Genomic DNA, 13,992 nt, shown 5'->3' with positions numbered 1-13,992 from the left:
CAGGGCTGGCGCTGACCTTCACGTGGTTCCTTCTGGTTTCCGTGGCCCCAGTGTCAGTTAGGTTTGGTGATTATTTTGCATGTAATTTCTGTTTTTTAAACTCAATTAAAATAGCATCGTAACGATGGAGCAGAGCAGCAATCAGAGAGCGGCAGGAGTTGTAAGGTAGCTTATAAGCAGCTATTGTGTTTAAATAAATTTCCTCCAGAGGTGGCTCAGCTTTACTGAAAAATGCTGCGCTACAGCTGTATTAGGATAATCACGCAGCGCTTCGGGACAGCCTCGTAATCTTCTGTGTTGCTCAGTTCTGAAGACCTTGAGTTAGCAGTTTCACAGCTCTGCCTCCTGTGGAGCTGGAAGGTGAAACTCTGCGTTCTATGCTTCTGAGAGCCTTCAGCCCAGTAGGGTCAGCCGTGCTCAGGGGAGCAGGGTTGCAAGTTCCAGGCTGTTCGAGAGGTGATAAATGCACTCCCTTTCTGATAGTGGGATTCAACAGTGTTCTATGCAGGAAGAGAAAGTCCCTGAAACACTGCAGGCTGGTTAGAGCATGTCATTCATTTGATAGGATGAGAGGTGATGGCCTTAAGTTGTGCCGGAGAGGCTCAGGTTGGATATTAGGAAACATTTCTTCTCCTGAAGATGGTAAGGCACTGGCACAGGCTGCACAGGGAGGTGGTGGGGTGTCCCTGGAGGTGGTCGTGAACCGTGGGGACGTGGCACTGAGGGACGTGGTCATTGGGCACAGTGGGGGTGGGCTGGGGTTGGACCTGGAGATCTTAGAGGTCTTTTCCAACCTCAATGATTCTAGGATTCATCCCCATTCCTGCAAGAGCAGAAGCCCCAAGAACTTTTTGAAGAAGTTTGATTGGAAGGCACTGAGGAGCCACTGGGTGACTGCAGCAGCTCGGTGTGCAGGTGTGGGTTAATGGTCCAACACACTTCACCTTGCAGAGGTTGGGGTGACAACGCGGAGCATTTGATCTCAGTCTCTCATTAGTGTGCAATTTCTTCCTTGGAGTATGGATGTCAAAATGCATTTGATCTGCTGCAGAGTTAAAACACTCATTGTTTCAGCCTCCATTTTGAGGCTCACCTAATTAAAATTGAATTTCAAAGAGAAAAACATACCTTTGAATTCCGTGTCAGAGCAGGGAGTTGCAGTGGTTGTTCAGCCTTTTGCTTCTGGATTGCTGGTTCGAATCTGGTCAGGAAAAAAATAACAACAGTCCCTGTGGTCTCTGTAGCCTATATACCATAATGTGAGTATCAAACCTCGAGTTCAAATAGTTCCATCTGGTGGAAAGATATTCAGGTTAAGAATTATTAGCTGAAAAGAATTCTAACAAATGTGTGCATTTTCAGGTTGTCCAAACTGGTCATGAACGATTCACAAGGAAGAAAAGGAATGCAAAAATTCATCAAATAAATTATTCATTGTATTCACTCAGCTATAGCTAACTGAATTGTCTAGACAGTAATTACTAATTTTTAAGCTATGGATGTTCACATAACCCTATTGTGTGGATAGCTTCAGTATGCAGTGACTTGAGATAATATTAATGGATATAAGACAGCTAGCAGATGATTTTAATTGGGAAATTATATTGGATTTTTCTATTGAACTTCCATAAAATACTGCATAAATATTGAACCTCCTTAATGTTTTTCTCCTGTGGTAAATAGAGGCACATACACTTCTGCTTAATTTGATCAGTGGATAAGCAAAGTTTTTTAAGATTCCGCTGTAGAATTCTCAGGAAAACATTAATTTCAGAACACAACAAGTGTCAACCAGGGCTGTGATGCAAGAATAATAACGTGCTGTTCCAGTGATGGTTTTTCACTGTATGACCCCTTAAGGAGTCAGCTGCACTCAGCAGTAGTGCAGGGCTAGGCTGGCATGGAAGAGAACTTTCTGGTTTTAATCCTTTGACTTGTTTGCAAAAATGTCAATTACTATTACAGTTAATTAGAAAGTCATAGAAAATTAGAAAATCAGTAAATTTTATAATCATAATCAGAAAATCGTAAGGTCAAATGGACTTGTTATTGAAGCACGTGCCCTGTGGACTAACTGCAAGTTGATTTTGTGGCACGCTGTCAATTGCTCTGAGTTGATCAGAAACTCTTCCATTTGATTCCAGTTGATCAGAGCTCTTCCATTTCTTACTTAAGTAGCTCTCCTTTAAGAAAAAAGAAGAGCAGCAAGCCCATGTAAATGACTGGATACAACACAAAAACTAGGACATCATTAAAAAGCATTTGCATGAAATTTTATTTTCATGTGTGTTACTTCAAGCAATATCCTTTGGGGCATGGTTTATAGAGTGGCACATTAAAAACCATGTGTAGCTCTCGTTAACCCTCATACAAGCTGTGGTTCTTAGTGCTATCTTAGTGCAATTTGATTTGATATTTAATTGCAGTAATTTAATTAATGGTACTGTAAATAAAAAGGCTAAGTTCTACCCTCCTACTTGCACATATGCACAGCCAGCAGCTCCAGTGGCTCCTGTGAGACTTAAATTTATGCATCTTCCAGCAGAATTTAACCCTAAGGATGTATGATAAAATGCCCAAATCCCAGAATGACACTGTAACTTGTTTGCATTGGAAATGTTACAGCATTAGTTTGAGCTTACAGGAAGAGCGTGGCATGGAAGAACAAACCCTTGTATTTCCCTCTAATACTTGTAGGCAGGATAGGTCATAGAATTTTCCTCCTTTTAATAGGACTGCATTTGCAAATAGTTTACAAACAGTTATTAATACTTTTTTAATTAATTGGATAATTGCTACAAAATCAAATGACCCAATGAGCTACTTATGAGCCATAGCTTATAGGTGTTTATGACCCTTCTATTGACTTGCCCATAACCTTTGCTAACACATGCTCCTCATGTCTTCTGCACACTTGAAGTGCCTATTAAATATTGATTAGCCTCTTATAAGCCATTTATAAATAGAAGCATGTAATATAAAATGTAACATAAAATCATTAAGGCTACATGGTGTGCAAGTTAATAGTAGCAATCCTGAAAAATTAGTGAGTGCATGAATTAAGCAAATTGTATCCATAAACTCTTTCCTTGGTACGAGATAGCGGAGCTCCTGTTGAAGTTAGTGATGGCTCTTAGTAAAAAGCACTTTGGGCTTTTAAAAAACCTATTTGTAAACAAGAAGTGCAACATAATGCAACTCCAGGGCTACCAGATAACGGTGATTTCCTTTTCTGTGATTTTCAGAATAGGCTGATAGCTGCAAATATTTACAGGAGGAGGAGGAGCAGCGTGGTTAGGGAAAAAAAGGTCCACATTCCCTGATGCTGCTGTGAAACACAGAGATATTCTGCTGATGTTAATGGAATTGCTGCCACTCCTTTATGTATTAAATCACTGGCAGCTGCTCCTAAATCAGCCCTGGTACTGAACTGAAGTCAGCGTGAGTAACGTCCCACTTCAGAATAACGCCATGCTGTTAAGTTTGGGGGTAAATCAAAGTGATACCCCTCCATGCCTGCTATGAGCAACACTTGAGCAAGAACTTTTGCCTGGATTTGCCTTGCCGTGGGTTTGTACTGCTGTTTCACTTGGTATTATTGCAAATACTCCTGCCATATTTACAGTGAGTTTTTATATGGAAATGGGACTTGACCCCTAAGGACAGATCAGATTTGTGTCACCACCATCCTGCTGTGGTTAACAGGATACTCAGATAGGCCAACTCTGGGCCAAAGTCTGACATGCTCTGTAAACCTGCAAAACACTGACATTCCAGAGTGGGAAGGACAAGCACAAAACCCCAGGCAATAAAGCAATCAGCAGGCCTTTTTGTTATGCAGAGGATAAAATCAGATAGATGGAGACGACAATAACACAACAATGATTCAAAGTGCTTCTTTCAAAACATCTCTTGCAATTTCCAGCTGCCTCTCCTCTTTGTCACGTCTCACTTCTCAGCTAAGCAGCAGAATTTGTGAGGCTTTTGCTTTGCCTTTGACGTTTTTTACTTGTTACTCAGTGTCTGTATCTGACCTCTAGCTCTTAAAAGCCCAGCAATTAAGCAAATTCCAAAGAGGATTACAACTGAGAATCAGAGGGTATAAAAGTGATTTAGCATGGAGTGCTGAGCATGACAAATCATTTTTGTGCCTAGACCTTGCTTTTCTGAAATGAGTTTCATTTAGAAGCACAGACAGATGCGGCTGTGTCCGAGTGCCAGGTGTCAGTGCAGCCATGCACCTTCTGCAGCCTTCTCTGGGGCTTCCTGCAGCTGTAGGACCTTCCTTAGGACTAACTGCCTCCATGGTCATCAGCTTCCTTCTCTTAGGAGGACATACATCGAGACATCCATGTGCAAACCAAACTCCTGTGTTCTTTCCTTCTCTTTGGAAGAGCTTGCCTGAAAGTGTTGTGTTGTAGAAAGCAGAGGGATAGCAAGAGGTGGGCTCAAGGTTCCTGATTTCTGGCAGATGAGACAGGAGATGTTGATGCAACAAAATGATCTAAGCGTACAATGACGAGGAAAAGTTTCTTGAATGGTTCCCTGATGTGTGTTACTTGGTGAGAAATTTGGCTTAGGTGTTCCCTGTTGCTGGAGCTGATGCTTCATTGAGAAATGAAGAAATCTCTCACATCGTGGAAGGGTATTAGCATGCACGTGTGTGTTTGCGTGTGTCTGTGTATTGGGTTGCCTTGGAAACGAGGGGAGAAAGCACCACGAACCAGAACATGCTTTCCATTTAAGGAACTTTGTGCTATTATCAAGCTACATGCAAAAATAACGGCATTCATTCATCCGTTCCATAACATCTTGCTTATGGCAGACAGCAGCCCGAGAGCGCAGGTCCCATGTAAGATGATGGGAAGCCACTTTGTCACTGAGCATCTTGCTGAATGAATGCACTGACATTGGTGAGGTTGCTAATAACGTGGGGGGAAAAAAAAAAGTACAAAAATTGTCAAAAATGTTGGCAGTGCTCCAGATGTGCACTGAAGTCACTAAGATCCGAAACAGACCTGGAGGATACACATCGAAAAACAGCGCAGAGAAGTTTACCTTATATGTAAGAACAGCTGTTTCAGCATATTGGCCTCAAAGACTCAGTATGTCGAAACAGCTGTCCGAGTGTTTTGGAGGTTGATCTGCTCCGTTAATCACCGTGTCCTTTTTTTTCCCTTCAGTTTATAGTCATGCTCACACCACTCTTTGTGGGCATGCGGAAGGAATGATAAATACAAAGCTTTCGTCATCAGCAAAACGTGCGTTGGAAAAGCTGTCTTTAGACTGACACGGGCTCTCAGAGAAACACGTGCTGGTAACACAGGAGCGAAGCTCAGCAGCCAGATTATGGTAGTTTCCTAAATTTCAGGGCGGAGCATGGTTAATCAGAATCGCTAGCAACGCTTTGTGAATGAAGTCTTGGAACCCAGCACATTTTCTACGTGTTCAGTCCCATCACACTGCAGGCAGTCACTCTCAGAAAAATCCTCTGGCAATCCGTGTGACCAGAAATAGATAAAACCTAAACATCACTTTCAACCTTTCTAAATATCACCGCACATGTAAAAATAGCAAAATCTTTACATATCATATCCCAGTCCACATTTCATGTCAATTTTTTTTTAATGAAATGTGGGGTTTCTGGCTTTGTTTTCCCCAGGAGACCATACTGAATAAGTGGGAAGGATATATTGTGGAAGCTGGGGAAAGGCAGGCTACAAGAGCTATGCACAGCCATGCTGAATGGATGCTACAGCCTGCAGACGGAGCTGTTGGATGGCAGCATGGGACAGGCTTCTGCTTCACGTGGCCGAGGCTGTGTCAGGCTGCTGCCACCCCTCAGTGACTCGCTCAAAGCAAGCTCACCTCATCTCTTCCACTCCCATCTCAGCTTGTCATTAGGAAGAAACAGGGTTGCAGTTTCATTCTGGGTTGTTCTCTGTAATAGATTTTGTCACATTGCAGTGGATGTGCATACCAGAGTTCAATTACAATGTTATTGAGGGAAAGATCCAAAACTAAATCAACAGCTTACACAGTTACCTCTGATAATGAAGAAGAAGGGGTTTAAAATGCCAGGTATTGTTTCATTTAAGAACGTATAACCTTTAGACAGTTTGTTAAAGTCAATTTTATTTAACAAGAAAAAATGAAAAAAAGCAGGAAAACGTGTTTGTTGTAGTTGCTGGTCTTAGAAGGCTGGCTTTAGTTGACCACCTTGTGTTGTATTGGCCATGAGAACAAACATTTGTTACTCAAAGCTAGCCTGCAGTGAAGCACGAGAATGGAGAAGCTTTTGACCATCTTTTTCTGTGTTTTGTGGTAAGATGCCTTCTGGCAGTAGATCTTGGCCTTTTGGAAAGTGATGAGGTTGCAGCATAGCAAAAAACCAAAGATGCATTGAAACAGCTTTTGTTTCGAGATCCAGTTTATCTATTTTCAGAAGATTCCCACTGCTGAGAAAACTTGAAATTACAATACTAAATGAGATACTTCACTCACCATGTTCTCTGTATGTTTTTCTTCGTGGACTTTCTTGTTCCCAGCAGTCAGAGGTTCAGCTGTTGCAGGTGAATGCCCCCACTGAGGTTTTGCAATTAGATGCAAGAAGTTGGTGTCTTTGAATGACAGACTTATCATTCGATGCATCTAAGACTTTGACATTTTAGAGGAACACTTTGAAAGCAAATCTGCAGGCTGGTTCGCTCAGAGAACTGTGCCATTTTGTTTCATTGTCCTTCTCACCTGTGGGAAGTACTGGCCCAGGCCTGTGCCATGTGAGCCCATCTCAAGCACTGAGGAGGCGAGCTGCCACGCAGGAGGGAGAACATGGCTGAATACTGAGCAGTGTAAGAAAGGGAAGAGAAAAAGCCAACATAACAAGAAATGGAAGGTGAGGAGCCCTTGCTCCTTTCGAAGCCGTAATTGTATAGGGGTGCTTTCAAGTGAGAGCACTTTTGAGCTCGAATTCTACGATACATTTATGAAGGCCTTGAGATGCAACGCTCTCTCCTCCTTTGTCATTCCTTCACTAAAATGATGTGTCAAAATGCCACAGAACCGTATCTTTTCTTAAGCTCCATCTTCTGTAAAAAGCATATTTTTTTGTATTTGTCTGTCCCTGTAGCAGGAGCAATGACTATACAGCAAGAGGACCCCATCAGCTTCCGTACAAGAAAGCACAGGGTATTAGACCTGGCCTTCTTCCTACCTTACAACAGTAAACAATTTGAAATTCATACTGCAAAAGAAGAGGTACATGTACTGTCATTTGGAAATTTGCCCACTTTTAGAGAGAGAGGAAGGAATGAATAGTTAACACAGCCAGTTTTAAGGAAGATAAATTTCCTTAATGGATGAAAATGGCGACTATTCATTCTATTTGAACAGTCCAGTGATGGTGATCTAATTTCTCTTCGCCAGGGAGTTGGGCTGTGTAGTCATTTCACGTTAAGTAAAATGGCAGCAAATGGGGGACATTTTCCTCCTCCAAGATAGTTCTTGTAGATGAGTTCTTTAACATGAAGTGGGTAATTCTCTTTTTACTCACTTGCTGTACCTAGCTTGTCTTTCTGGAAGATCGGTATTTTTCCCATTACTCGTAATGTAGCAGGTTTTAAAGAAATAATTGTAAAGTTTGAATTGAATAATGCCTTAAAGCCTTTTAAAGGCTAATTATGAAGATAATGCTTTGGAAGCAAAGATAGAAGGTCTGTTTTCATCTTCCTCCTGTCCTTCAATGCTTTTTGCTGGGACAGAATAACAAGTCAGCCACTACTTTGTGTAGTTTGCAGACGTTTAAAACTAAAAGTTTTAAAGTTACTTTGGAGTCTGCTTGGACTGAGCTTGGGCACAGAGGTAAGGACAAGGAACCATTGTTCAAATTCTTTATCAAAGAAACATGCTGTGATTTTGATACGTGCCTGCTTTCACAGAATCACAAGTGAAGACCTTTGTCTGCTTACAGAATGCTTCTATCAAAAACCAATAATACTGTCACTTTCTATTCCTGTTCCTGAGAAGCATTAATGTCATCCCCCTTGTCTACTTATTGTCTTGCCCCATTTCAAACCACCTGTGAGAAGCCCTCTTTAAATGGAACATTCTGCAGTAGTTTCAAATTAAGAGGTATTCTGTGATCTTCTCGAGTGCGCGCAGTTATCTACAGCATTGGAATACATGCTAGTGTGCCGTTATCATTTTCCACTTAAGAGCAGCAAGTAAGACAGTCTTTCTTTCCTTGCATCTGTTACTGGCCGCTTTATTTGTGGCCTTCTGTATTTCTTTACAATCACTGGCATTTGTTTTTTGCTGCACAGCTGAATTTCAGTTAACCAGCCAATAAATTAACTGTTTGAGATGCTGCATGCTCAGCATTTACAGCAGAAAGACCATTTGGTGGGAAAGATGAGGGAATCGGTATTTAAAGTGTGCAGAACCAGCCGCAGGCTGAGTGTAATCCTGCAGGAAAGGCGTGGATCCAGGACGTGGGAAACAGGGATTCAGTTTCTCGTTGTGTCATCGGCCTGGTGGGATTTTCCTGCCTCGTTATCTGATCTGTAAAATGGAGATAACCATCTTGTCCCTTGCAAAGCTGAGAGCTGTTTTTAAAGTGCTGCTGAAGGATAAGGTGCTGTAAGGAGTAATTTAAATTAAACATTCAGTTTGTAATTTTTAGAACGGATGAAGGCCATATGGGAAAAGGTGAAAGATTAAATAGTTTGATCCTGATTCCACAGGACTTTTACATTTGTGTAATTTCATGATCTTTGCTGTAATTGCTCTCTCGCACCAGTCTGAGAGCAGAATCCGGTCTTAACTCAGAGGTTCTTGTGGTGTTCTTCAGTTCAAGGGTCTGTGTCTCCCCAGAGCTGATGGACTCTGGAAGAACACTGCAGTTCTGAAAGCAGTGGCTCGACTCGTGGAACACCGATGATATTGTCCTATTCTGCAGCAAATACAGACAGTGTGCTGAGAAATTCAATCATGAAAGATAAAAAATGGGATTTCATTCTGAACTTGAATAAAGCAGAGGTCGTTCTTTATAAAGTTGAGCAGAAAAAGAAGTAATCAGACATAGAGGCAGGATGGAACTGACAGCACTTCTGAGCAGGTACAAGGTGAACAGATAGAAAAATAAAAATGAAGGGCAAAAATGCAAGTCACATAGAAGGAGGGGAAGGAAGGAGAAACCTCCAGAAATCCTTAGGACAGTCAGAAGACTCTCAAACACTCAAATAAATGAACACTGTCATTTGAAAAAATCACATTTTAATTTCAGCTTTTTTTTTCCCCAAAAGAACGTATTCTCATAGATGTCCCTTTTACCATTCTTGGTTTTTGTCGTATCTTTTCTGCATCAAAGAAGTTTGCAGGCGGTTCTAAACACGAGCAGGAGGCATCTTCTGTTGGTTTTGTTTGTTTAAGCAAAAAGTACGCGTGGAAGAAGGGTAACACAGCACCTTGTTCGGGCACAGGGGCAGTGCAAGGACACGGGGTGGACTGCGGGGGATGCTGCCACGATCAGGGAGTGAAGCATCAGAGAGCTCTGAGCTGGCAGCCGTAGTAATGGCTGCTGCCTGGGCTGGCTATGGGCAGGTCCTCTTGCTTTGCAGTTTTGCTGCACCAAATACAGTGGCAGGCAGCTTTGTGAAGTGAAGCAGATAAAAAGCATGGCTGTAGAAGTCTGTGTCACAGTTAGGAATCATGCAGCGGTGTAAATACTTGCTAATGTTGTCCTAGGAGTAAATAACAGAACAGAAATGTATAGATACTGATTGTTTGTAATTGAAAACAGGGAGCAATAGAGTTCTCTCCTCTAGCCATCAAGGCTAAACTAGACATCTGAGCCCTATAACAGGCCATAGAGAGAGATAAAACTTCCAGAGTGTCACTTAGGCTGTCCTGAGATATGTGGCTGAGGCAGCAGCTGCCAGGGAGGGATGGCTGCATGAGTGAGAGCTGGCAGTGGGCACGGGCTGCTGACAGGCAGTGCTGCTGTGCTGGGTGCGTGGATGTTACATCCCAGGAGCAGACAAATGGAAGCCCATGGAATTACTTGCACAGGCAAAGTAAGTGCATGTAGTAGTCTGGTCCTGACAGATAAGGCCATCTTCAAGAGAAAAAAAAACCCAAATCTTGTTTGGATGATCACACAATCATTAAGGTTGGAAAAGACCACAAAGACCATCTAGTCCAACCATCAACCCACCCTCAGCATGCCCACTGACCGTGTCCCTCTGTGCCACATCCCCATGGTTCCTGAACACCTCTGGGGATGGTGACTCTCCCTCCCTGGACAAGCTATTGCGTGAGTCTCTCCTGTCAGATCCAAGTTCTTGGGAAAATGATATCCTCCTTTTGCAGTACAATGAATGTGAGCATCCAGCAGATCTCCATTCCATTTTAAACTATGTAACGTGCTTCTCAAAAGGAGTCAGTGAGTATATGCATCTAGCTCTGTCCTGAAAATAGGGTTTTTCATTGAATGTATTTGGTACATTATGAGCTCAGGGTTTACACTAGTATTTGAACAGTACTGAGGGAGAAGATATAAATCCAGTTCTCCTGAACCCCCTCAGTGAACGCTAGACAACTGTCTGCTATTGGGAGATTTCAGAGGACCTTGCACTGGAATGGGCTCCCCAGGGAGGTGGTTGAGTCACCATCCCTGAATGTGTTTAAAAACCATCTGATGTGGTGCTCAGGGACATGATTTAGCGGTGGGTTGTTCAAGTTAGGGTAGCATGGTTAGGCTGAGGTTGGACTTCACGATCTTGAAGGTCTTTTCCAATCTTAGCAAGTCTATGATTCTGTGATTCCATGTCACAGCTGCTTTCCCTCATACTTTGTTTTGCTCATAAATGGGTATTGTTATGCCATAGCCATTGTGTGAATGGCCTCATGTGTGCCAAAGGAGAAAGAGCCATGCTCCTTCCTTGAGAGGATGCTCCTGCAGGATGTTGGGAAGTCACAGAGAGGTGCAGTAATTAATTTGTGCATTCTTCTATAGCATTAAACAGCTGTTATTACAGAAGGACATGGATTTCTGCCCAGGTAGCTCTCATGGTAGATGATGAGCACACAGATTGCAGCAGTAAACTCACGTGATATGCAACCTTATGTTTCAGTGTCTGTAGTTTTGCACTTGTGAAACGGAAGCCTTTTCAAGCTGGTGAGTTGCCAACTCTTCCATTGCCCCCATAGCATAGAATTTCCTTAAAAAAAAAAAAAAACCCTTCTTCCAGCCTTCTCCGAAAGAAATTATGAAATTAGGAAGGAAATTCTTTGAAATGGTTACCAAGAATGTTGTTAAATGTTCTGAAACCAGTGGGACAAAGATAGAGGAGCAAGATTTCACGTTGACCAGTAAAATTTATCTTTAATAACTGCTGACACTCAAGTGAATCCAACAGTTACATTTCATAGACTAGACAAAACATGGCTTCCCCAGATTCTTCTGTGGAAAAAGTCTTTGACAAATGCTCAGGTGATTGTTTCATGGTCATTTGAAAAGAATTATTTATTTATTGGTTCATACTCAAGCTTATGTCATTGCTTATGACCAGGCAGCTTTCCCCATTTGGAATCCTCTTGAGGTCAGGGGGATATCATTTGATTTCTAATGGAGATAGCCCACGATTTTATTAACCAACAGAATATGGTTTTGTTTCTCTGTAATGAAAGAAAGGAAAAACCAACAGCATTAAATGATCTGTGATATTCTGTTGAGAACAACTGGCACAGAGCTATCAGATGAATGCTCAGGTGAGTTGTAGATTGTTAAACATAGTGCAAATCCCAGCGTGGGTGATTGGCAAGAGTTTACCATAATACTTTTAGGCTGACTTTAGGTCCTTTATTTCATAGCCTGCTAAAAATCCCAGAAATGCAAGCAAATGGAGTCTGTATTCTCTGTGCAAACAACTAAAATCAGATGTGTGATAGCTGCTCTTCAGCTGTAAGAATTTGCCATTTCTTCTGCTTGAGGCATGTACTCTGGAGTGATGGTGTCATGATGTTTAACATAGGTTTGGAGAATAAAGTCTGCTGGGACATAATGGGCTGAAGCGAAATAGCAGGAGCTCGGTCCCATGAAAGGTCTGTTGCTGATGCAGAAGGCACTGGTACTTAGCTGAGCCAGTGGAGACTGCCTGACAGGTTGCAATTACTTCTGCCAAGTGCACCAGGCTGCATTCTGAACCTTTGCTTAATGGGGGCAGATCTGTTCTGAGTTATGAAAAAAATAAAATAAAACTGCCTCAGGTCCTAGATATGACAGTGTCTGCTTCTAATCAGGTTTCACCTTCAGCAGCAGCTTTTGCTTATTCATCCTACATAAACCTCTAAACGAGCTGAATTTCCATCATAAAAAAAAAACAACATGGAAATGGCATAAATCTCAACTTCAGTTTTGACGAACTCCAAGGCAGTTTCCACTGTCTGATCGCGTTTGCCAGGTACACTCTGCTAAGAGAAGAGCTTCCTTCAGTGTTTCTGATGCAAAAGGACAAGTTATAGAATGAGATTCTGCTTTGGAATCTGTATCGTGCTTTTTTTGTGCTGTAGCAAATTGTTTTTGCAGCCTGCACTGTAATATGCATCCAGAATAATATTCAGTTAGGCTAATAGTCGCTGCTTACATTGTTCTGTAAGAATCAGTGATTAAGAACTGCTCTGTATGGTTCAATCTCCATTCATTAATTTCCTCTGCAGAATATATACACCTGCCTATTCTTCCTTGGGGATCCCAATATGAAGTAAAGCTATTTTGCAGGTAAACAAAGGAGGTAAAGGATGACCTTTAACTTTGACAGCAGCATTTGTGATTTACCATCTGCCATAACTGATCACTCCTGATTGCAATACACTAGATAAAAGCTGAAATGAGGGAACAGCTGGAGACAGAGGAAGTTGGAGGGGAGTGGGAAGGAGCTTTGAGCAGCAGGTGTGGCTTGGTGGTGTAGAACTGTAAGACCACAGCCATTAAGGTTGGAAAGACCTCTAAGATCATCTAGTCCAGCCATCAACCCATCGAAGGACTTGTGTGTGGCTCTGACACTTGAAAACTTGGCAAGCAGCTGATTCCACAGCCGAGTCCACAAGTGAAATGATATTTGCAGGATGAGGAATTAGCGTTGCTCAGCCCTTCATTAAGCAGGATTGCTGGTTCACCCAGCAGCACCAACAACCAAAGCCACCACCACTGCTGTGGGTCTGGCTCCGTGCACGATGTGGATCCGCTGCGTAAATGTAGGGAGGAAAAATGTTAAAGAACAATGTGAGCTCTTTGCAAAGGTTGTTTATGCGTTTAATAAACACAGTCTCAGTTGTTTGTTCTCACCACTGGGTTGCAAAATGGTAAATCTTACCTGATATAACGGTGGTACACCGAAATAGCTTTCTAGCAACCAGACTTCATTAATATGTATTGGAAAGCTAAAACAGTAGTCAGCTATGAGGGGAGGAAAGTACAGAATTGCTTTGGATTATAATAATTTCAGCAAAGCATCTAATTTATATATTAAGCGTGCTTAATGGGCTTATATTGCCTTGCTCTTTGATCTGAAGAAAAAGGTGCTGAATAATTTATGAAATATATTAAAAAAAAAAAAAAACGTGGCCCAGCCCACACGTCACAATCTGCCCTATAATTTACATTTTCTAAGAGATGCCATTTCCAGGCAGGAGAACTGGTTCCTAAAGATTCCTTCCAATGTTACAAATGAATTTTTACGAGGTACACTCTGGGGAAAAAATAATAATGAAGCAATGCAATTCTGCAGACAAATGTTTCAGGTCTATGCCTTCCTCACTAAAGACAGTCATTTCAACTAAATGCCAAAAGGCATTTAGCTGTAACATTTGTCAGTGGAATAGGGTTGGCTTTAGGTTTCCCTCCTGATTTACAATTGAGTGTTTATTGGGTTTGCTGTACTGTAGCGTGTTTTGTTAACCTCTGAAAAAGCGCATCCAGCTTGTGTATTAATC

General features: G+C 42.0%; 1 protein-coding gene across 4 annotated transcripts in view; it reads left to right on the top strand.

The window, feature by feature from the left end:
• TMEM132B (transmembrane protein 132B) overlaps window positions 1-13,992 on the top strand; it is a 190,795-nt gene that overhangs the window by 134,579 nt on the left and 42,224 nt on the right. Inside the window, exon 1 of one of the 4 annotated variants that reach the window (XM_021412780.1) lies at window positions 10,908-10,982. The exons of the other annotated variants lie outside the window; for them this stretch is intronic. Coding sequence (XP_021268455.1) covers window positions 10,962-10,982 — 21 coding nt within the window. The 5' untranslated portion in view covers window positions 10,908-10,961. Of the gene's footprint in view, window positions 1-10,907; window positions 10,983-13,992 lie in introns of those variants that run through there. 4 annotated transcript variants of the gene reach the window in all.

The sequence above is a fragment of the Numida meleagris genome, chromosome 14 (assembly GCF_002078875.1).
Source record: "Numida meleagris isolate 19003 breed g44 Domestic line chromosome 14, NumMel1.0, whole genome shotgun sequence".
NCBI lineage: Eukaryota > Metazoa > Chordata > Aves > Galliformes > Numididae > Numida > Numida meleagris.
The sequence above is the reverse complement of the archived record's forward strand: the minus strand, read 5'-3'. Positions and strand labels throughout refer to the sequence as shown.